General features: G+C 45.0%; 1 protein-coding gene across 3 annotated transcripts in view; it reads right to left on the bottom strand.

Moving 5' to 3' along the window:
- Positions 1–447: 447 nt before the first annotated feature.
- Positions 448–24,644, bottom strand: part of CD38 (CD38 molecule) — a 57,991-nt gene continuing 33,794 nt past the window's right edge. For 2 of the 3 annotated variants that reach the window (XM_027545074.1, XM_027545076.1), the window contains exons 2-8: positions 23,696–23,825; positions 21,054–21,186; positions 13,007–13,092; positions 10,451–10,524; positions 8,293–8,379; positions 7,552–7,638; positions 448–934 (exon numbers count right to left, since the gene is read on the bottom strand). In XM_027545074.1, coding sequence (XP_027400875.1) covers positions 844–934; positions 7,552–7,638; positions 8,293–8,379; positions 10,451–10,524; positions 13,007–13,092; positions 21,054–21,186; positions 23,696–23,825 — 688 coding nt within the window. In that variant the 3' untranslated portion in view covers positions 448–843. Of the gene's footprint in view, positions 935–2,604; positions 4,077–7,551; positions 7,639–8,292; positions 8,380–10,450; positions 10,525–13,006; positions 13,093–21,053; positions 21,187–23,695; positions 23,826–24,644 lie in introns of those variants that run through there. The other variant, XM_027545075.1, reaches the window with a different exon arrangement.

Raw genomic sequence — 24,644 nt, 5'->3', positions numbered from 1 at the left:
CCACTGAGCCACTTGGGAAGACTACCTCTATATTTAAAATGGATAACCAACAAGGTCTTCCTGTGTATAGCACAGGGAACTCTGCTTGATGTGTGTCCCGCCCGGGTGGGAAGGCGGTGTGGGGGAGAGTGGGTACACGTATATGTGGCTGAGTCCCTTCACGGCTCACCTGAAGCTGTCACAACATTGTTAATCGGCTATACTCCAACAGGAAATAAAAAGTTTAGAAAATGATGGTTAATGTAGCAAAAAGAAATTAGTTGCTTCATTATTTAAAAACTGTGGGAAAATGTTAGGCTAACATTGCATTTATAAAATGCTGTCTTTTTCTAATACCTTTTTATTTTTTGATTAATTTTTATTGGTGTACAGTTGCTATACATATTGTATTCATTTCTGTTGTAGAGCAAAGTGAATCAGCCATACATACACACATAGTCCCTCTTTTTTAATATCTTATTTTTATTTATGGGAAGCTGCTATATAACACAGGGAACCCAGCCTGGTGCTCTGTGACGAGCTAGGGGGATGGGATGGGGGTGGGGGTTGGGAGGCAGGCTCAGGAGGGAAGAGACATAGTTATGACCAATTCAAGCTATCCTACAGCAGAAATCAACACAACATCATACAGCAATTATCCTCCAATTAAATAAATAAATACAAATGCCTTTTAAAGTTATGCTGTAGGTTTATCCTAACATTTTGCTTCATACAATTTGCCATACAAAACTTGTATCCATATACATAACCACTTGCCCTTTAAAAAGCCAAGAAAACACAGAGTCATTCTGCGCCATGTGGATTCTACCTGAGATGCCCAAGTCACAGTCTTGGGAGTGGTCCTCAGGAGAAACTGCATGCCAGGAAGTCAGTCAGCACAGCTCCTAAGGCATCTCTTCCAGCAGGGAGTGTGCAGGCTTGGGTGAGTTTGTTTCCAACGAGAGTTAAAAGGCACAGAAAGTTGTCGAGCCGAAAAGAATGTTTTTTGCCAAAATATTTGATATATACTTGGCTTTTTCTGCCAAGTATATAAGAGACACAGATGTGGTGCGAAACAGGTCAACACAAATGGGACTAAGAAAGACCTACTAAATGCAGCATCCCTATGAACTGAGAAAAGCGTGTGTGCACATATATACATATACACACATGTGCATACGTGTATCCTTTCAACTATCAGAACTGTATTTGAAAGTGTGCCTCAAATGTTATCAGGTCATAAACCATTACAGAAGGAAAACAGTGATCCTTGAGGAGCTGGAAAAGGGAAATGAGGTTATAGTTCATTCCCAGAGCCTTTGGGTGAATATGGTGGTGTGTAAAATTTGAGATAGTAACAGGATTTTTCTAGAGCACACAGGAATGAAGTGGGGAGACAAGGCATAGCAGGTTTACGAGTAAAATATGAGGTTTGCTGAGCAATCAGTAATTTGGTAGAGATGTCACTTATAAGAAGAGGGATATAGAAGATCTACTTACAGAAAAAGTCCTTAGGGCTAGAGACACATGATTTAGTCACTGAGTCATATCTGACTCTTTTGACCCTGTGGATTGTAGCCCTCCAGGCTCCTCTGTCCGTGGGATTTTCCAGGGAAGAATACAAGAGTGCATTGCCATTTCCTCCTCCAGGGGATCGTCCCAAGCCAGGGATCAAACCAGCACCTCCTGCATTGCATGTGGATTCTTTGCCAGCTGAGTCACCAGGGAAGGCCCATGATGCATGGTCAATGGCAAAGATGCAAAATCAGAACTACAGGGAGAGCGGAGTCACGGATGAAACATCACGGTAACAGAGACTCAAAGGTGGTGTAAGGAGCAGGTAGCACCTCAGCCCCCAGCCACCTCCAGGGTCCTCAGGGCGCTCTGCAGCAGGTGTGACTACCTGGGGACCAGCCTCCTCTTTGGTCTCCACCAGCTTTGACCTTAAGCACTCAAATGAGTCTTCTTGAGGGGAAGATTCTCACAAATTGATTTTTACTCTATCCATTTCATCACTGAAAGGAGATGTTAAGGACAAAATTTTCCTGACACAGGGAGCCACCTCATGGGGTATCCTGGTAAACAAGGAAGGTACATTAAAGGATCCGGAACTCAGCAAGCTAGCCCAACAAGAAGGCAGAGTCTTGAGAAGAAAGACAGCTGGGTTACCCAGTGGATTAGCAGGGACCTATTTCTGAAGACATTCTGCAGGTAGGCAGGAGGCAAGATTGAACTTTAACCACAACTGGTCCCTTGCATGTATTTTCATGTCCAGCCAAGACCACATCCCACAAGAAAGTGGAGAATGGGCTGGTGAAGAATCCCTGCTCTGATGGCAGTGGCTGTAGCTGTAAGGACTCCCGATGGGAACTGGATTGTCAGTCGAAGGGCAGGCAGAGGGGAGGCTACTATGTCCTGGTGATTTCTTACATATGACTCACTGTGTCAGACTGTCATTTTCTGTCATCTTCTTTAGTTTTCACCACACTTTGATGAGGGTACATTTATAATCCTTACTTAAGTGACAAAGAAGCTGAAGTTCAGAGAGATCAGGTATTTCATTCTAAAGCACAGAGTGATGCCAAAATATGGACCCAGAAACGTCTGACTCCAAAATGTATGCTGTTTTCAACAAACCTACTGGGCTCCCAGAAGGGTTTCCAAGTGAGTTTATTCATTCTCCACTCAATGCATCTTATGTTTTGACAAGAACAACAAAGAACTAGAAAATATCCAGATGTTTAAAACTTAAGTAACGCGTTTTGAAATAACAATTAAATCAGAAAATATTTTTAAATTATGAGGAAAAGAGACATATCAAAAATTTTAAGAGCGACAGCTAAAGCAGCACTCAGAAGAAAAATTATCGTACTAAAATGCAGAGTTTGAGTACTGCAAACTCAGTGATCTCAACTTCCATCTTAAGAAGCTGCATAAGGAAACGCAAAGAAATTAGAATCTCTCTATCTCTAATAATACAGAGAAAAGTAAAACCTAAATAAGTAGAATGAGAAAATCAACAAAGTTAAATGTTGGTTCTTTAAGAGTAGTAAAAATGATCATTCCCAAGCAAGACTAATCAAGTAAAATTCCAGTGAGAAATAAACTGTCAGCATCAAGAACAAATAAATACATTTTAACTGACTCCTGCATAAGACACGGAGATGAGGAGAAGCAAGGGAGAGGATGAAAAACTGTACCTGTTTCGAAGCCATCCAGAAAAATCACGTTTCAGATTCTATTGTATTCAATTTAGTCCCACGTACATTCATTAGAAGAGAACATAAGGACTATCAATCTAGTATTATCTGCCTAGAAAGGGCAAGCACATGAATTTTTGAAATAAAGTTGAGTTCAAATTCATTCTCTACCTTGACCTAAATGTATGACTTTTAGGAAATTATATAAACTTTCTGAACTTATTCTTCTCATTTAACAAATGGAGGATAGTAATATCAACCTCACAGGGCTGTTGGAAGGATTAGAGATAAAACACCAAGCACAGGAGTAACTTACACCCTACAGAATGTAACATGACCCATAACCACGGCATCTGTAGTTTATCTGTAGGAAAGATACAAAAATATATCCAGGGCGTAACGTCATTCATTTTGATATGTGACCTTTGCTGAAAAGTCTGGGCATTTATTTTTCCTGACCGGCCAACAGGTTTGGAGGGGTCATTCTTCAACAGAGAGGATGTTACCAACATATTAGCAATATAAAAGAATCATATGAAAAATAAAATAAAAAACTATAAAAATTTCTACTCTAACTTTATACAATAATTGGTGTGCTGTGATTCATGGGGTCGCAAAGAGTTGGACATGACTGAGCGACTGAACTGAACTGAATTTTTCTTGACTATTAGATCAAGATAAAAACTATGTCAATAGCATAAGTTATTTTAAGATCCCGGAGGAAAAGGTTTCCATCTCTGGTGTTAATTTTATGACGAAAGTTTCCCCCAAAGTCCCAACTTTCCACCAGCATGTCTCCTGAATCGTGTGTGTTGATCTGCACTGCCAGGGCTCAGCCATGCTGACTGACTCATCTGCAAGATGAATCCTCAGGATCTTTGAAGAAACTGGTCACGGCTATGATGAGAAAGAAAAAAGGTCAAGAGGCAGTACGATACACCCCTTGGTCAACTCGCCAATGAAAGAAGACCCTTCATTAACAGCAAAAGTATGCACGGACCACTTAGCACCCACACGAGTTCCTTCTGCGGCAGTGACAATGCCGAGAAAGGTTAAGTCCCAGAGTGGATGACTGAAACTACAGCCCAATGTAGCTTCATTTCATGTGCAAAGCCATAGAAATAGATAACTGATGTTTGATGATAATATGTGGAGACAGGAACAACTGTCTGGCTCACACATGTCACAGATAGCTGCTGTGAACCTCAGCTGATGGTCAAGAAACAGCAGAAGCAGCAACCAAAGAGGAGAGACCCCATATTTCCATTGAGGATTGGTTTTCTCTTCTTCAAAAACGTCCTGAGGAAGTGTTGGGTCAAAGCATCAGGCAGCAAGAGGTCAAAGACTCTAGAAGAGGGCTGGTTGCCATCAGCAAGGGGACCCCGAGTTTTGCACAGAATACCTCCTACAGTATCAGCAGGTGAATGGCTGTAGTTTTCGTAAAAATCAAATCACAAAGCAACGGAGTTCAATGGGAGTGGCTGGCACATAGTGGAGGGGGTTGTCTAGTGGGGGTAAAGTGGTTCCTTAACTTGCAGTCAAATCTGATTTTGTTAAATGTGAGTCAAGAAAGAGAGAGAGCCTTAGAGGTAGCTAGCAGCATCCCTGGGATTCTAGGATGGACCATCTCAGGCTCATCTCTAGCCCTCTGTCGTGACCAGCTGGGCACACTGGCTCTAAGTAGAGTCATCCATCCTCATCAACATTGTGATCTGGGATCCCCCACGTGAATACACGTGTGTATGTGTGTGTGTGTGCGCACTCAGTCGTGTCTGACTCTTTGAGACCCCATGTCTTATAGCCTACCAGACTCCTCTGTCCATTCTTGTCTGGAATATTCCAGACAAGAATACTGGAGTGGGTTGCCATTTCCTACTCCAGGGGATCTTCCTGACCCAGGGGTTGGACCCTCATCTCTTATGTCTCTTGCACTAGTAGGTGGGTTCTTTATCACTAGCACCACCCAGAAAACCCACATGAATACATTCTAGGTGGGAAAAGTATCCTCATCCTCAAGGAAATAATGCTACGGAAGGAGTCTACAGTCGACATCTATATCCATGACATTCACTTTGAGCTCCCCTAGAGACAAGCAATGGCACCCCACTCCAGTACTCTTGCCTGGAAAATCCCATGGACGGAGGAGCTTGATAGGCTGCAGTCCATGGGGTCGCTAAGAGTCGGACATACTGAGCGACTTCACTTTCACTTTTCACTTTCACGCATTGGAGAAGGAAATGGCAACCCACTCCAGTATTCTTGCTTGGAGAATCCCAGGGACGGAGGAGCCTGGTGGGCTGCCGTCTATGGGGTCGCACAGAGTCAGACACGACTGAAGCGACTTAGCAGCAGCAGCAGCAGAGACAAGCAAGTTTCTTGCAAAGTCATCAAATTGTTAGATACAACAGTTCGATACAATAGGGAACTGTTAGATACAACAGGGGACCCTGAGGGTCTGGTTATGCTGAATATATCATGACCTCATGGTTGGAGCAAACCAGCAGTGATTTCAAATATGGTCCCCAAGTTTAAGGTCACATGAACTGATGCTTGAGTGACAGGTGCTGGCCTCCTATGCAGGCCAGTCCACAAGTCCAGGTGGGAAGGTATGCTTAATTATTTTTGCAAGGTGAAGGATGAGTGAGCTCACCCAGAACCTACAGTTTGGGCTCTTCATGAAAAAAAAAAAGAAAGGTGAATGGCTAATGTAAGAAAGAGATTAAAAGCGTTTTGTGAATGACTCACTTACATTCCCTAATCTTGTCTTGGGTTTTCGTATTCCATTCTCTCAATGCAAAAGATCTTTGAGTAACTCAGACTGGTCAGATGTCTGCCATGTCTCTTCTATGGCTGTTCCTTTGTTCTGTTTTCCCACCTAACCACTATAGAAAGCTTGTGTTATTTTCTGGCAGTTTCCAGAGAGAAGCCAGCTGGCTGATGGGGAATTCAGGTCATTGGAGAGACAAAGGCTTCAGCGAATGTTCCTTGAATCTGTCCCCCTGCCTTTCTGACATGGCTGGTGGGAAAGGGTGGTGACAGGGAAGTGATGGGAAGCATCTCAGCTTCAGCATTCTTTGAGAAAGTGTTTCTCTCTGCATCTATTCAACAGGAACTGTCTGTCCTGCATCTATCTGTCATATACGGGAAAATTTCCAAAGATGCTTTGGCACAGATCTCTGCCTGGAGTTAAATATTGACCACCCATCTTAAAAATAGTGAGGGGTCTCAGTTATGATAACAGAGTCGCAGGTGATTTTAAAAAACATATACTTGGGGCTTCCCTGGTGGTACAGTGGATAAGAATCCATTTGCCAATGCAGGGGACATGGGTTCGATCCCAGGTCTGGGAAGATCCCACATGCCGTGGAGCAAATAAGTCCTCATGTCGCCAACTGCTGAGCCCTGCACACCCTAGGGCCTGGGAGCCACAGCAAGAGAAGACACTGCAGTGTGAAGCCCACACACCACAGCTCGAGACAAGCCCACACAGCAACGAAGACTAGCACGGTCAAAAATAAACAAATAACTAAAATTTTTGAAAACCAGGAAAAAAAATAAAAATATATATCTATCTGTAATTTAAACTTTTCTCCAGTGAATATGTGTTACGGGTAAACAGTTTTAGGATTCTACATTTTTTAAATTAGAAAACCATAAAGCTTGCTCTTTATGATTTGAGATTATGGCTGCAGCTGCTGCTCTACTCTCTACCCTCTACCCTCTAAATCAAGGGTCAAGGGGGCCAAGCTAGGAAGTCTTAGAAATCACCCAGTCCATTCCAGTGTTATAGATGATGGATTGAAGCCTGGAAAGGGCGGTGGGCTTTAAGGAGGATAAATGTGGAGGCTTGAAGTCAGGCCTCCTGTCTGTTGTGAGTGTCTGCTTAAAGCCTCCCTGAGCAGATCTGAGTGTTGGTGTCTAGAGGAGCTAGGCACCCACGGAGCTGACCTGGGTGTGAGCTGAGCTGTTTGTGTCTGTGTGTAAGCCACAGAGTGTTAGGCATCTACAGCTGAAACCCAACCAAAGAAACCTCACCTGCAAGATACGGCAAGTCACAAGGCTTTTATAAATCCTTTGCTTTTGGCAAAATGTGCTTCTACACCCCTGAAAGTCAGGAGCTCTGGGTCACGCTTCTCACATGGGAAAGCAGGAAAGATGCCCTCAAACCTGGGGCACCTTTAGAAGCAAATCACTGCTAGAGTTGCGTGGGGAAGGATGAGGACCAGGGCGGGGGAACATCAGAAGGCCACTGGCTGGAAATGGTTTCTCGGCTAAGCTGGGAGAGGGGCAGAGTTCACTGAAGGTCACCACCCAGACCGCCGTCAAGGCCCAAGGGAAGAGCATCTGCACATGGTGGGAAAGCATCAGTTACCTGAGATTATCCATGCATCTAAATTTGACATTTCTTCCATCTAAGATGGACTTCAGTTTCCTTATAGAGGAGCCAGAGCATGAGTCACTGGAGGGAAATAAAAAAAAAGAAAGTGTTAAAATAACAAGAGCTCACAAGCTGGCTTGATTTCTTCCAGGAGGCGGGCCCTGGGCAAGGCTATCGGATGAAGACGTGAAGTGGAGGGAGCTTCAGAGAGCTCACAGGTCCGCAGCAGAGTCAAAGGTGTGAACTAGGTAGAGACCTACCACGGAGATACAATTAAGAGACTGTTGAGTGAGTGAAAGTCGCTCAGTCGTGTCCGACTCTTTGCCACCCCATGGACTTAGTCCATGGAATTCTCCAGGCCAGAATACTGGAGTGGGTGGCCTTTCCTTTCTCTAGGGGATCTTCCCAACCCAGGGATCGAACCCAGGTCTCCCACACTGCAGGCGGATTCTTTACCAGCTGAGCCACCAGGGAAGCCCAAGAATACTGGAGTGGGTAGCCTATCCCTTCTCCAGCGGAACTTCCCAACCCAGGAATTGAACCTGGGCCTCCTGCTGAGCGGATTCTTTACCAGCTGAGCTATGTTGGGATAGGGTAAAGGTAGAGTAAGGCCCCATTCATTTCCTGAGCCAGTCTTTTCTCAGCGCATTCATCCCTGTGACTGTGGATTCTTTCATGGGCTGATTCCTGAAATAAGCCTGAGAATATACAGGAGTACAGAGTAGTAACACATACCTGGGAGGTTTTCCAGTGTCATGTACCAGCCAAGCCTCTAGTTCAACCTGTGGCCTCAAGTTAGGGGCTTCCACTCGTCCAAATATGCTAAGAGAGAAGAGACACAGAACATTGTTAACCCCAGACTGAATTGTTGGAGCACCCACAGCCCCTGTGAAAAGTCATCGGGCCGGGTGTCACTGGTTAGAACCTACCGTTTGGAAGTGACCCATGATTGGCATCAGAATCAGCCACCTTTACTTATTCAGGATGACCTCAAATAAGTAAGATTCTCAAAATAAGGGTCTTCATCTGTGCATTGATGCTGATTCTTTACACACTTGCTATTCCAAGAAGATACAATTCTCTTACACTCGCTTAGACCAAGGTAAGGAACTCATTAGAATTGCAGAATCTCTGCCCACCGCCACCTGCTGAATCAGAGCCAGCAGCCCAACAATTCTTAGGTGATCCCGATGCACAGTGAGTTTGAGAAGCATGTCGTTGAAAGACCCCTATGTCCTGTTCTGACCCCAGCCCTAAGCTCTCCTCATTAGGCTCCCCCACTCCTGTTACAAGTACTTGGGCCCCTAATATCAGATAACAAAATCCTGGACTGTTCACACTTGCACCCAAAAGCCTGAAAGGTTGGGGTCAGAAGAAGACAAGAGGACAAAGGCTCCCTGGTGGACTCAAACATTAACAGAGGACAAGAGGGGGCTTCTCTGGTGATCCAGTGGTTAAGAATCCGCTTGCAGTGCAGGAGACGTGGGTTCAAACCTTGGTTGGGGAACTAAGATCTCGCATGCCATGCGGGCAACTGCAACTAAGACAGGAGGTAGCCAAATATTAAAAAAAAAAAAAAAAAAGAGGAAAGAAGGAAAATTCATCTGGGGCATCTGGAGTGCCCGGCGGTGGCACGTTAGTCACTCGGTTATTCCCGCTCTTGTGATCCCATGGACTGTAGCCTACCAGGCTCCTCTGCCCATGGAGAGGAATACACTGGAGCGGGTTGCCATTTCCTTCTCCAGGGGATCTTCCCAACTCAGGGATCAAACTCACATCTCCTGCATTGGCAGGCAGATTCTTTACTGCTGAGCCACCTGGGAAGCCCCTGGGGCACATTAATATATGTTCCCTCATCTCAATCAGCCTTATCCAGGGAAAGGTTGGAGAAGCAAGACTGGAAAGGTAAGCAATGTGGAAGAACCTGTAAGTGCAGAAGGGGGTCAGCGAAGGAAAGCAAGGGTGAGACCAGAGTCACTGGTGTGGGCGAAAGGAGGTACTCAACCAGCACTTCCTCTGTCTGGCATGTGGCTCAGCATTTTTCATACACCCTCCCAGTCCATCTTCACATCACCAGCACCTCCTCAGGTACACAGAGACTAGAGGGGCCCTACTAAGGTCACCCAGGTAAGATGTCATGACCTCTGGAGTCCCTGCTTTTAACCATGACAATAAACTGCTGACACTGCCTGCAAAGATGGAATGCAGGCCAAAGGCATGGCAGAGCTCCTGCTGTTCTCAGCAGCAGATTCACTGGGATCCATACTGTCCAGGAAGGAGACAGGAGTCCTGGGCAGATGTTTGTGGACAAGAAGACTTTAGACAGGCAGAAGAAAGGAGGGGACAGGTCATGTGGGGAAACAGGGTGAGCAAAAGGGAAATGGGCAGGACTGGGTGTTAGGAGAGAGAGAGCGGGCATGCTCAGCCAGTTGAGTCCAACCCTTTGTGGCCCCATGGACTGTAGCTCGCCAGGCTCCTCTGTCCATGGGATTCTTCAGGCAAGAATCCTGGAGTGGGTGGCCATTTTCTCTTCCAGGGGATCTTCCCAACCCAGGAATTGAACCCATGTCTCCTGTGTCTCCTGCACTGGCAGGCAGATTCTTCACCACTGAGCCACCTGGGAAGCTCTACAGGAGAGAGAGCAGGCCTCAAAAAGCTAAGAGGAAGCGTTGGACCCCATGCAAGGACCTTTAGAGAATTTTAAACAACCGAGACACTGGACAAAAGTGCTGACTTAGAAAGACAAAATCTCACCATAGAATACAACACTTTACCTTTTGTAGCCCACATCTTCAGTCCTGAGGTCGACATGAAAAGTATATTCTTCTAAAGGCGAAAGAGCCAGTAGGAGACTGTGTTAGCCCTAACCCACCGGAGGCAAAGAGACAAGTACCTCATGCTATCAAAGGCGTCCTCCAACGATCCATTGAGCACCACCTGGACTGTATTACAGGCACTTTCTGCAAACTTAAAAACAGGAACACCATTCCTCAGCTTGCAGACTTAATGCCTGTCCCCAGCAGGTCCATCCCCAACTGCTCTTAACATCAGCTGGTGAAAGAGCAGCTGCCCATAGGGTTCTACCTCGGACAGGTGAGGTCTAAGTAATGTTTACCCCAAATTACTGGAGGGCATATGCTTCCCTCCAGACTTCTGGAAGCCATTGTTCCAATCTGTGTCTGAACAATGGAAGTTCAGCTTCATCGCTGCTAAGTTGGCGGTTCAGAAGGCAGAAGTCCAGATGAGTAAGAACAGCATCATTACCAGAGAAGGACGGTAACACTGCTTTCCTAACACCACGCACTGTAGACACCATACCTCTTATTCAGTGGAAGCAGACCCTTCAGCAGTAAGAAAGCAAGAAAGACAACAGAAAATGCCAAGGAGAAAGAAACTGTGACAGACGGTGGCCCTGAACGATGCATGGGCATGCTGAGGAATGGAGAATGAATGAACAAGTGGATATTTTTGAACATGGGGTTTTAGTTCTTCATGCAACAAAGATTCAGCTGGAATCTTCGCTAGATGCTGGGGAAAATAAGATGAACAAAAGTATGTGATCTAGGGAGGGGAGAATGGATACATGTATATGCATGGCTGAGTCCCTTCACTGTTCACCAGAAACTGTGACAACATTGTTTGTTAATCAGCTATATGCTAGTACAAAATTAAAACACTATGCAATATACTATTTCTTCCAGGAGGCCCACCCAGGCCCCCGGGACTATCTTTGCATCCTCTTCTCACATTATCCAGCTCTAGGGCATTGTGATGATGAGTTTAACGTGGGTTTAGACCCTGGGACTAAGAGTTGTGAGCCTGGCCGTCCCACCCACCTCCACAGCGCTGGAGCCTTGCAGCCAGGGCACTGTCCAGAGTGGGCGCCCAAGGAAAGTCCATGGACGGAGAACAGGGAAGGAGAGCAAGATGCCCAAACACCCTGTGATGGAGAGCAGCAAGCAACCAGCAAAGGCACAACAGAGGAGGACCAGAACCAAGTGCTAGAGGATGAATAGGATTTCGCCTGGTAGGGATTGGGGCAGGTGCACACAGAAAGGCCAGGACAGGGCTGACGTGGTGGTCCAGTGGTTAATAATCTGCCTATCAGTGTAGGAGACACAGGTTCGATCCCTGGTCTGGGAAGATCCCACATGCTGCAGAGCAATGAAACCCATGCACCACAACTTCTGAAGCCCCTGAGGCCAGAGTCTGTGCTCCCCAACAAAAGAAGCCACACCAGTGAGAAGTCCTCACACTGCAACTAGAGAAAGCCTGGGTGCAGCAACGACGACCCAGAATGGCCAAAAATAAATAAATCAATAAAAGTATTTTAAAAATAAGCACAAAAGCAGCTTAGAGTGAGGCCAGAAATATATAGACAGAGAGGAAGATGGTATTTCCCATCGTGAATTCTGGCTTGGGAGTCAGACACCTTGGAAAAAACACTCACGTTTGCCACTTGCTGCGTCTCTTTAGTGGAATGCTTGTTTACCTGCACCTCCATTTTGTCATCTGTAAAATGGGTATGATATTCAAGGTGCCTGCTTCACAGAGTTCTTGTGAAGATGCATGATTTTCATCCACATAAAACCCTGAGGACTACACCTAGCACACAGTGAATGATCTGCAAATGTAGATTATTAAGACAGTTCCAGGAATCTAAGATGGGCCAATACCTGGATCAGAGGATTCAACCAAGCCAGAGGCGCCTGGCAGCCAAAGCTCCAAAAAAAGGCAGAAGCAGGGAATCTTCATCTACAGCCTGAGACCTTCCATGAATGGCCACAAAGTACATGTGAAAATCTTTTGGCACGTGCTTACGAACATTTTTCTCAGGAAAGAACCCTAAACTTTTTTCTAAAAACCCTAAACTTGTTTCTAAAAGGATCTGGGATGCTCCCTTCTCCAAGTGAATTAAAACCAACCACCGACCGGATGACCTCCTAAGCTCTCTAGTCTCCAAATTGTAGAATTTCCTGTGTGGTACTTACCCTTTTGTTTGTTTTTCTTCATAAAGTGGATTATTTTATTTTAATATTTTTAACTGGAGGATAACTGCTTTACAATGTTGGGTAGGTTTCACACAGCACAACATGCCAGTACCAGTGAAGTCGCTCAGTCATGTCCGACTCTGCGATCCCATGGACTGTAGCCCACCAGGCTCCTCCATCCATGGAATTGTCTAGGCAAGAGGACTGGAATGGGTTGCCATTTCTTTCTCCAGGGGATCTTCCCAACCCAGGGATTGAACCCAGGTCTCCCACATTGCAGGCAGACACTTAACCGTCTGAGCTACCAGGGAAGTCCAAAAAACATGAACCAGCCACAAATATATACCGTCTGAGCTACCAGGGAAGTCCAAAAAACATGAACCAGCCACAAATATACATATATCCCCTCCCTCTAGAAACTCCTTCCCATTCTGCCCCCATCCCACCCTGGTTCTTACCCTTTCAGACAGCACTTCCCAGAATACAGAAAGATAGTTGGTTCTGCAGTCTTTCCTCCAGTCTGGACAAGACCAAATGTTCAAATCTAAAAGACATGGTTTGCAGAAAAGTACTTAAAGTGGGAGAGAAAAGGCGTAATTCATCTCTGCTCTTTGTGGGCTGTCGGATCACAGTGGAGCCACTTTCTGTGGCATCACTGCCAAGATGGAGGGCGGAGAATGGACACCTCTCGACCCAATTTAACTAAGGGACCCCTGAATCCCTTCCAAGTCCTCAGCTTACCCTCCACACCCCAGACAGGAGCACAGTGACAAGCTTTGAGTCATCATTCTGGGAAACTGCAGCAAAACCTCATCTGACAGAGAGAAGCCCCCAGTAGAATTTCCAGTTCCAGGAAGAATTTGAGATCATTTCCTCCCTCACCGCTTTCATCCCCACACCCTTAGGCTCAGATACCCTCAGAGTCTTCCTACACACACCACATCCAGGCAGGCTCAGCTGTCAGCGAGGAACCACAGACATAATGCAGGAACACGCAGTTTCTGTGCTACTTCTACCAAGGATACCTGCTTTAACACAGACATTTATTTGTATTGCTTTTTATTGAGGTATAGCAGAGGATGAGCTGGTTAGCCAGCATGACCGACTCGATGGACATGAATTTGAGCAAACTCTGGGAGACAGTGCAGGACAGGGAAGCCTGGTAAGCTGCACTGTATTGGGTCGCAAAGAGTTGGACACGACTTAGCAACTGAACAGCTGCAACAACAAATAATTGACAAATAAAATTGTAAACTACCTAAAGGGTATAATATATATATATATATATATATAAAGGGTATATATAATGATTTGATATGCATACATATTGTGGAAAGATTCTCCCTCATCAGGTTAATTAGTGCATCCATCACCTCACATTCTTTTTTTTTTTTTTTTTGGATGAGAACTTTGAAGTCCTTATGGCAAAAGCTGAGTGCAGAAGAATTGATGCTTTTGAACTGTGGTGTTGAAGAAGACTCTTGAGAGTTCCTTGGACTGCAAGGAGATCCAACCAGTCCATCCTAAAGGAGATCAGTCCTGGGTTTTCACTGAAAGGACTGATGTTGAAGCTGAAACTCCAATACTTTGGCCACCTGATGCAAAGAGCTGACTCATTTGAAAAGACCCTGATGCTGGGAAAGATTGAGAGCAAGAGGAGAAGGACACAGCAGAGGATGAGATGGTTGGATGGTATCACGGACTCAATGGACATGGGTTTGGGTGGATTCTGGGAGTTGGTGATGGACAGGGAGGCCTGGTGTGCTGTGGTTCATGAGGTCACAAAGAGTTGGACACAACTGAGCGACTGAACTGAACTGATGGCTTCTGTGGTGGCTCAGCAGGTAAAGAATCTACCCCAATGCAGGAAACCCTGGTTCGATTCCTGGATTGAGAAGATCTCCTGGAGAAGGGCACAGCTACCCGCTCCAGTATTCTGGCCTGGAGAATTCCACAGACTGTATAGTCCATGGGGTCACAAAGAGTTGGACATGACTGAGCGACTTTCACTTTCCTTGAAGTCCTACTGTCTCATCAAATTTCTATTATATAATATGGAGTTAACAATTACGGGCGCCACGTTACACATTAAATTCTCAGATCTTATCTGTCTAATACATGAAAAATTTTACCCTTCTTTCCCTATTTCCTCCACTTTCCAACCCCTGGAAACCACTTATGTAGTCTCTGTTTCTATGAATTCCTTTTTTTTTTTTAAAGATTCCCCTTATAACTGATACCATGCTATATCTTTCTTTTTCTGTCTGGTTTATTTCACTTAGCACAATACCCTCCAGCTTCATGGTATTGTCACAAATTATGGGACTTTCTTTTTTCAAAGGCTGAATAATATCCCATTTTGTGTATGTGTATATCACATTTTCTTTATCCAACGCATTTGACTACACAAGCATTTATTGAGTATTATGTCCTGGAGACAGAGAGATGAATTAGATAAAAGTTCTGCCTTCAGAGGCCCCGGTGATCTGCTATAATCAAATAAATCAGAGAAAAGTCAATTTGGGTTGGGGGTGGTATGCAGCAGCAGGAGGGAAGGTGATGTTGAACTTGGTTTTGAAGGATGAATAAGAGTGTTCAGACAGATGAGCTAGAGAAAGGGGCTCCATGTGGAGAGAGCAGTGCACAGGCGTGGGATTTAGAATGATTTTGGCAGAGCAGAAGGGATGGGGAGGGGCTGGACTGATGATCAGGTGTATGAAAGACAGAATTCAGACTTTATCTTAGAGGCAAAGAGAGCTGTTTGGGTTTTAGGTACGAGACAGAAGCAATCCCATTGGGATGGCCAGATGGAGGCTGACCTAAAGGGGTCAGGGGTAAGCAGTCTGTCCAGCAATAAAGGAGAGGATGTTAGTGAGCTGGATTCAGGCAGTGGTAACAGACACAGGAAGGAAAGGATGAATGCCAGGTAAATGACTAGGTGGGGACTGATTGGGCATGGCAGCGGAGGGCAGAATGAGAGTGAAGCCACAATCTGGCATGATGTCACCGTGGCTTTGCACCAGCAAGCAGGTCCTGGGGGTGTGGAGAGAGCCCAGAACCCTTTCTCGTGCCCCAGAAGTCAGGCACATAGCAGCCGCCTGTCTCCTCTGCAGGTATGTGCACAGTGAACCCTACAAAAACACCCACCTTTCTGCTCCCCTCTCATTATAGGTTGACTCGTGTACCCCCCAAAAGATGTGTTGAAGGGTGTTTGCAGATGTAATCAAGTCACAAGGAGACTGCTACTTCACTTAAAATAATTAATTTTTTAAAATGAGACCGCTAGGTTGGGTGGGTCCTGGTCCCATAAGGCTGAGGTCCTTATGAGAAGGGAGGTTTGGTTACAGAGGCAAACACAGGGAGAAGACGCTGTGGAGATGCACAGGAATAAGACAGCCAAGTGGGGATGGAGACAGAGGGTGGGGTGATGTATCCATGAGCAAGGCTTTCCAGCAAACACCAGAAGCTGGAAGAATCAGAGTCTCTCCCCCTGGAACCTTCAGACAGAGCACAGCCCAGCCAACACTTTGATCGAGGACTTCTAGCCTCTAGAGGTGTGAGAAAATAAATTTATATTGTTTGATGCCACATTCATTAGATCATAGAGAAAGCAAGGGAGTTCCAGAAAAACACCTACTTCTCCTTCCTTGACTACGCTAAAGCCTTTGACCGTGTGGACATGCCAAACTGTGGAAAATTGTCAAAGAGATGGGAATATCAGACCACCTTACCTGTCTCCTAAGAAACCTGTATGCAGGACATGGAACAATGGACTGGTTCCAAATTGGGGAAGGAGTATGACAGGACTGTATATTTTCACCCTACTTATTTAATTTATATTCAGAGTACATCATAAGAAACTCTGTATGAATCAAGCTGGAATCGAGATTGTGTGTGTGTGTGTGTGTGTGTGTGTGTGTGTGTGTGTGCTCAGTCGCTCAGTTGTGTCAGACTCTTTGTGACTCCGTGAAATGCAGCCTGCCAGGCCCCTCTGTCCATGGGATTTTCTCAGCAATAATACTGGAGTGGGTTTCCATGCCCTCCTCCAGGGGATCTTCCTGACCCAAGGATCAAACTCTCATCTCCTGCATTAGCAGGCAGGTTCTTTATCACTGAGCCACCTGCCAGGAGAAATATCAGCAACCTCAAACATGCAGATAATACCACTCTTAATGGCAGAAAGTGAAGAGGAACTAAAGAGCCTCTAGATGAGGGTGAAAGAGGAGAGTGAAAAAGCTGGCATGAATCTCAATTTTCAAAAAACTAAGATCATGGCATCTGGTCCCATCACTTCATGACAAATAGAAGGGGGAAAAGTGGAAACAGTGACAGACTTTATTTTCTTGGGCTCCTAAATCACTGCAAAGAGCAAATGCAAAGATAAAATTAATAGACTTTAGCTCCTTGGAAGGAAAACTATGACAAACCTAGACAGCATATTAAAAAGCAGAGACATTACTTTGCTGACAAAGGTCTATTTAGTCAAAGCTATGGTTTTTTTCCAGTAGTCATGTATGGATGTGAGAGTTGGGCTATAAAGAAGGCTGAGTGCTGAAGAATTGATGCTTTTGAATTGTGGTGCTGGAGAAGACTCTTGAGAATCCCTTGGACTGAAGGGAGATCAAATCAGTCAATCCTAAAGGAAATCAGTCCTGAATATTAATTGGAAGGACTGGTGCTGAAGCTCAAATCATTTGGCCACCTGACGTGAAGAACTGACTCATTAGAAAAGACCCAGATGCTAGAAAGTTTGGAGGCAGGAGGAGAAGGGAGCAGCAGAGGATGAGACGGTTGGATGGCATCACCGGACATGCTCAATGAACATGGATTTGAGCAAGCTCTGGGAGATAGTAGAGGACAGAGGAGCCTGGTGTGCTTCAGTCCATGGGGTCACAAAGAGCTGGACATGACTTAGTGACTGAACAACAACAAAAACGTGGTTCCTCATTACGGCATCCTCAGGAAAATAACGTAACTACAGATGTGGGCTTGACTGCCAATGACAGAAAATAAAGCTCTAGATCAGAAACCTTCCAGGAAGTAATCCTGAGGGTTTCCATAATAATTAAATGCATTAAAAACAAAATAACACAAATGAGAACAAAACCTTTTCCACGTACAGATGTAAATAAATACTGTGGAGTCGAAAGATAAATTTGAATCATCTCTAATAGAGGCAGAAGTGTTGATGATAATGAAGTGAACATACATTTTGTAAGGTGCTACAACTGTGCCCCTGTTCATAGGGTTTCATGAACATAAAGCTTTTTTATCTTCACAACCATATCCAGAGAGAAGTTCCTGAGTTTGTCACCTACCTCCTGCCCACAAGGATATCTCCCCCTTGCCACCTGCTCATTAGACAAAAGTTTAAAGTCTTAGGGAAAAAGAAAACGAGAGAAATTTTACAATAAAGGGAAATCAAGTACCTAAAAAGCAGACTAAGAAGTTTTTTTAAAAAAGGAATTAGAAGGTTACAATGGAAACTGCTGCTGCTGCTGCTGCTAAGTCGCTTCAGTTGTGTCCGACTCTTAGCGACCCCATGGACTGCAGCATTTTCATAATAAAGCAAACCAACAAGGCAAAATGAATGCAGCAAAAAATAAGGAAAAAGCATTTAAGCCAGACTGTAGAACAATAAAACATAAATTTAGGAATGGAAAGACAGCAAACAAAATAAGGGGAAGAGGTTAAAATCAGTAAAAACTGAGGCTAAAGAAGAAGAAAGCTGACAAAATAAAATGACCTATATGGGATTTAACTAAAAAGAAAGCAGTAATAAAGAACTCTACATGGTAAATGGATGAGAAGTGGATGTTTATATACCTTTAACTTTAAGAAAGAATTGAAGTGGTAAATTGGAAAAAAAAGCTGAAAACTTTTAAGGAAACACATTTAAAAGCTAAAAGGATTAAATGAATGACCATCAAAAGCTGAAGCAGGTGGACTCTTTATCACTAGTGCTGCTGGGAAGCCCAACTTACAATAAAGGAAATTTTAAAAGGAAAGCAAGAAATATGGCAAAAACTGGAAGATAGCCAAAAAGAAAAAAAAATGGAGACACATATTTATATGTCATATTTCTGGATGGAAAGTCTAGATTAAAAATGAATTGAAAATTACAAAATAAAAACACTAGATGAAAATATAGACAACTTCAATCTCGCCTGAGGAAAACCTCAGCAAAACAGGCAACCCAGTAGCCAGATGGGACAGGGTTGACAGACTTCCCTGCCTTTCTGTAGACAAAACACAGAATATAAACAGTATTAAAAGAAAAACAGAAGCTGAGAAAAACAGATATGTGACAGAAAACAGGCAGGATGTCACGTGGTTAAGAATACAGATCCTTCAGCCAGTAATCCTGGGTCTGCTCCAGCTCTACCACTCACTAGCTGACAACTCACTCTGCAGCTCTGGGCCTCAGACTTCTCATCTATACAATGGGATCATCGCAGGAGTCCTGAAGGATTAAATGAGCAAATATTCATACAGCACATAGAGCAATGACTGGGACTATTGTAAGTCCCAATAAATAGTAGCAATCACTGTTGACATATATCGAACTTCTTTAAGAAAGCAATAAACATCCCAATAAAAGGATTAATACATATGAGCTGTCAGTTAACAACAGGAATAGAAATGTCCACCATTAAATACGCAAATATGCTGAGCCTCAAAATCAAAGCTAGGCAAACAACAAGGTCCTACAGTGTAGCACAGGGGGCCACACTCAGTCTCCCGGGATCAATCAGAATGGAAAAGAGTGCACATGTGAGTTTAAATGAGTCACTTTGCTGTACGGCAGAAACCAGCAGAACCCTGTAAATCAACGATACTTCAATTTCAAAAACTGGAGGAGCTTCCCTGGTGGCTCAGTCCAGTTCAGTTCAGTCGCTCAGTGGTGTCCGACTCTTTGTGACCCCATGGACTGCGGCACGCCAGGCCTTCCTGTCCATCACCAACAGCTGGAGTTTACTCAAACTCATGCCAATTGAGTTGGTGATGCCATCCAACCATCTCATCCTCTGTCTTCCCCTTCTCCTCTCGCCTTCAGTCATTCCCAGAGTCAGGGTCTTTTCAAATGAGTCAGTTCTCTGCATCAGGCGGCCAAACTATTGGAGTTTCAGCTTCAATGTCAGTCCTTCCAATGAATATTCAGGACTGATTTCCTTTAGGATGAACTGGATGGATCTCCTTGCAGTCCAAGGGACTCTCAAGAGTCTTCCCCAAAACCACAGTTCAAAAGCATCAGTTCTTCATCACTCAGCTTTCTTTATGGTCCAAGTCTCACACCCACACACAACTACTGGAAAAACCACAGCTTTGACTAGACAGACCTTTGTTGGCAAAATAATGTCTCTGCTTTTTAATATGCTGTCTAGGTTGGTCGTAACTTTTCTTCCAAGGAGTAAATCTCTTTTAATTTCATGGCTGAAGTCACCATCTGCAGTGATTTTGGAGGCCCCCCCCCCAAAATAAAGTCTGTCACTGTTTCCACTCTTTCCCCATCTATTTGCCTTGAAGTGATGGGACCAGGTGCCATGATTTTAGTTTTCTGAATGTTGAACTTTAAGCTGACTTTTTCCCTGGTGGCTCAGTGGTGAAGAATCCACCCCCCAATGCAGGAGATATGGGTCTATGTCCGATCCAAGAAGATCCCACATGCCAAGGAGCAACTAAGCCCATGGACCCCAACCATGGAAGCCCATGCGCCCAGGAACCCATGATCGCAACGGCAGAAGGCATGGCAACTAGAGAGTAGCCCCCATGTGCCCCAACGAGGGAAAAAGCCTGCACAGCAACAGAGACCCAGCACAGCCAAAAATAAATACATTTAAAAAATCATTTTTTTTTTAAAAGAGTGCATCCTTTTTGTATTTGGAAATAGCCCACATCTGGGCTGAAGAAGCCACCACACTAAGTTGTGTTTTTTTTTGTAAGTAAAAAGCAATAATATTAAGAATAAAATATATAAAGTAAAAGAATAAAATGATATAAAGTAAAAATGGCCACATTATAAATAAAAAGAGAAGGAGAAAAAGAAGTCAAAGCACAGTCAGACTTTCTCGGCAGAAATACCTTCCCACAAGGAGGTGTTTTCGGTCTTTCTAGGAAATAAAGGGACCTCTCATCTCTGGCAGAGCTGCACACAGCCCGAGACAGAGAAGCCCAGCACGTGGCCCCTGGGGGCTGTTCTGCAAATCAAGGACTTCTGCCTGGTTCTCTTGGAGGCTCCTCCTGCCCAAGAATTCTTTGGTCCTGAATGACGCCCTTAGAGAAAGCAGACCACCAACCATTCCAAAGCAGGCTACACCTTCCCTCAGGAAGGAGAGAATCAGGAAGCTTGGACAGTCCCAAATCCTGAGGTCATTTTTTTTTCCTAGAAAACATGAACTGGCCTACAGAATGCTGTCTTCCATCGGTCCAAGGAGCACTCACAGAGCACCAGGCTCCTGTGCCCTGCACTTCCCCAGGGCCACCCCACGCGGCCCCAGATCTCACCAGAAGAGCCTGGCTCTCCACACCACCTGAGGCCATCCGCAAGGTAACCCAGCAGCGTGTCCTCCAGAGTCATCAGGCGCCGCCTTTTCGCGTATTCATGAGCCAGCTCCTTCGTTTTGCTCCAGAAGACTTGCTAGGAAAGAATAAACACAATCTATTATTGAGATCAACTTACTAAGTTGAATAAAAACACCAAATCTGCATCTTTTTTAAATTAAAGAAAACATGGGAAACATCACGTAAATCACCTCTATAAGGACAGCGGGCATCATCAATTTCTGTGTGTGAGTGAGAGGGCGCATATGTATGCGTGTGTGCGTGTGCATGTGTGTGTGTGTGTTCTCTAGGTCACAATGTAAAGTGAAGTGGTTTTTCTGGACTGCAGGAAAAAAGCCTGAAAGCCACTAATCGGTATCTTATAATAGGACTTCCCTGCTGGTCCAATGGTAAAGAAACTGCCTGCCAACACCGGGGACACAGGTCTGATCCCCGATGTGGGAAGATCCCACACGTCAAGGGACAATGAAGCCCGTGAATCACGACTACTAAAGCCCGCACCTCCCAGACTCCCTGCTCTGCAACAAGAAAAGTCACTGCACTAGAGAAAAGCCTGAGCTCAGCAACAAAGACCCAAAATCAAATAAATAAAAATAAAATAAATTTAAAAGTTCAGCCAAAGTTAAATAAATAAAAAAGTTTTAAAAATCTTAGAATTTTTAAAGCTCCAAACACATCTGGGGAAGGCATTAAGAAGTTCCAAATTCCTAAAGTTCTTGGCAAAACAATTTTTTCTACATGCCATTTTCTGGGAGAAGTGTTCGTTGGTTCTTAAAGAGCTCTACAATCCCCGATTTCCCCCTCAAATCTCCCCTAGCCCCTTACAAACAAAGGTAAAGAACACAGTGAACTCTGTCAGGGACGCTTGTAAAGTTCAATGTCAGAACCTTCTTCTGTTCGATGGATCTGTTTGTTCTCAGTAGGAGGCAGTGGAGGGTGCACTTTGCAGCCAGGCCCTGGAGTCTCACTGCCTTTATAAAACCCAACATCACTGCTCACTAGCTCTCTGACCTCCGGCGACTAAAGTATCTCTAAGCCTCGCATTCCCCATCCGTAAAATGGTGTGTGTGCACTTAGTCGCTTCAGTCGTATCTGACTTTTTGTGACCCCGTGGACTGTAGTCCACCAGGCTCCTCTGTCCATGGGATTCTCCAGGCAAGAATACTGGAGTGGGCAGCCATGCCTTAGGGGCTTCCCTGGTGGCTCAGATGGTAACAAGTGCACCTGTGATGCAGGAGACCCGGGTTTGATCCCTGGGTCAGGAAGATCCCCTGGAGAAGGGAATGGCAACCCACTCCTGTATTCTTGCCTGAAGAATCCCATGGACAGAGGAGCCTGGTGGGCTACAGTCCATGGGGTCACAAAGAATTGGACATGACTGACTGACCAACACTTGCCATGCCTTCCTCCAGGGGGTCTTCCCAACCCAGGGATCAGACCTTGGTCTCTTACATCTCCTGCACTGAGACCCTGGTCTCTTACCTCTCTTGCATTGGCAGGTGGATTCTTGACCTCTTAGCCACCATCCATAATGATGGTGAGGAAGCTCTGAGACGCTGAGATGAAAGGAGACAATGCAGGCCAAGTGCTTGTCCCTGTCAGCGGCCCCGTCACTAATTCAGCCAGCGTCTCCTGGGTGCTAATCTACTCTGTGAAAGGCCTCGTGCATGTTGTGCCAGCCAGAGTGCCACAGTGACCGCAGCTCTAGCAATGGGAGGAGACGCTGTAATTTGTGGCTTTAAGGCTTCAGGGCTACATGAAGATGATTTGGGGCACACTGAATTTTCACCTTAAACGCTGATTGTAGAAAAGATACACTCCATGGGTGCGGGGGGTTTACGATGGAGGGGACACAAGTATACCTATGACCGAGTCATATTGATTTATGGCACAAACCATCACAATACTGTAATTATCCTAAAATTAAATAAAGTTTTTCAAAAAGAAAAGATGCACTCCGTTAGAGACCTTTTCCAGTATAATTAGTGTATTAAAATTCAGGCCTGTCTGGCTCTAAATCTTGAACCCTGTACATTTAAGCTGAGCACTCTCAAGACCATCAAACTCAGTCATCACTGGTCCCCCAACTCATGAAGTCTCGGTATTCTTTCTGGTTAAATGGAGATACTGGTGCCTAACCTGCCTATTTCACAGGTTCACAGTGAAAACCTAACAGGATAAGGCTCAGAGAGTCCTTTATAAGCAAAAAGGACACTCAGAAAATTCAAAAAGGCATTGCTGTTACCATCATCACTATCACCAGAGGTTAGGGAGAGTTTTGAATTTTATCAGGTGGATTACTTTTGTTTGGATTGGGTTGGGATTTACGCTAGGTTTGTTTTGCCTGATTTTTGGCCAACTTTCCTTTCCTCTTTCTACATCCCCAATCCTCTCTCTCATCTCTTATCCCCCGGGGTGTCCTGAATCCCGGTGACATCCTGTTCTCCCAAAGGCCCACAAGCTCCCTCCCCACCAGTCAAGCCTACATCCTAATGTCCAATTTTCCTCTTCCCTCACCCTGATCATGACCTCTTCCTTTTGGTTTTTATGCTCAGTTTTTAAATCCATAACTTGGCCCCAGTTACCTGGCCACAAGGCACAGTGGGAGGTGCCAGGTTGATCAGGGAGTTGTAGTCTTCCTTTGTCGCTTTGCAGGGATCCTTGGAAATGAAGGCACTCATGAATGCCTGCCTGATCGCTTGGCAGTTTCTGCTTCTGTGGGATAAGACAGGAAGCAAAGTAAAAGATGAATAATTCGATTTCAAACATATGTTTAGAGCACAAAGCCTCCCAGGTGGTACTAGCGGTAATGAATCTGCCTGCGAATGCAAGAGATGCAGGAGGCACGGGTTCCATCCCTGGGTAGGGAAGGTCCCCTGGAGGAGGGCATGGCAACCCACTCCAGTATTCTTGCCTGGAGAATCCCATGCACAGAGAAGCCTGGTGGGCACAAATGGTTGGACACGACTGAGCGCACACACACACCAAAGAAGTTTCATTGAGAGTCACTCTGTGCCAAGTGATTCATCCACACCATTGCGTCTCATGCGTACAGCATCCTTCTGGGATGAGCAACAGCCTCCCCGCCCTACAAGGTCCCTGCCCTCATGAGGTTCCTCTCTGGTCAGAGAGACAGATCGGACACAAACAAGCGATAAGTTAACAAAATAAGTACAGGTGATGATAGGAGTGTAGGGAATCAGTGGGAAATTTTGGTGCAATGACCACCTTAGGAAGGCTGGTCAGGAGATGGCTCCCTAAGACTAGATGTTGGGAAGGGGTGTGGTCCAGGCAGAGGGCTCTGCAAGTGCAAAGGCCCTGAGGCAGAAAAGAACTTGCTGATTTTGAGGAAGTAAGCAAAGAACAAGGGGAGCAGAGGGGAGAAGTCAAGTCAGAAAAGTAATTGAGAGGAGATCATGCGGGCCTTTTAGACCAAGGAAACGGTTCTGAATCTTGCCTAATTACTAGGGGAAGATGGTGGATAGGTGGAAGCAGGGAGGTGGCCTCTGCTGACTCTTTTTTTTTTTTTTTTTG

The sequence above is a fragment of the Bos indicus x Bos taurus genome, chromosome 6 (assembly GCF_003369695.1).
Source record: "Bos indicus x Bos taurus breed Angus x Brahman F1 hybrid chromosome 6, Bos_hybrid_MaternalHap_v2.0, whole genome shotgun sequence".
NCBI classification, from domain to species: Eukaryota; Metazoa; Chordata; class Mammalia; order Artiodactyla; family Bovidae; genus Bos; species Bos indicus x Bos taurus.
This window is presented reverse-complemented; position numbering and strand designations above follow the sequence as displayed.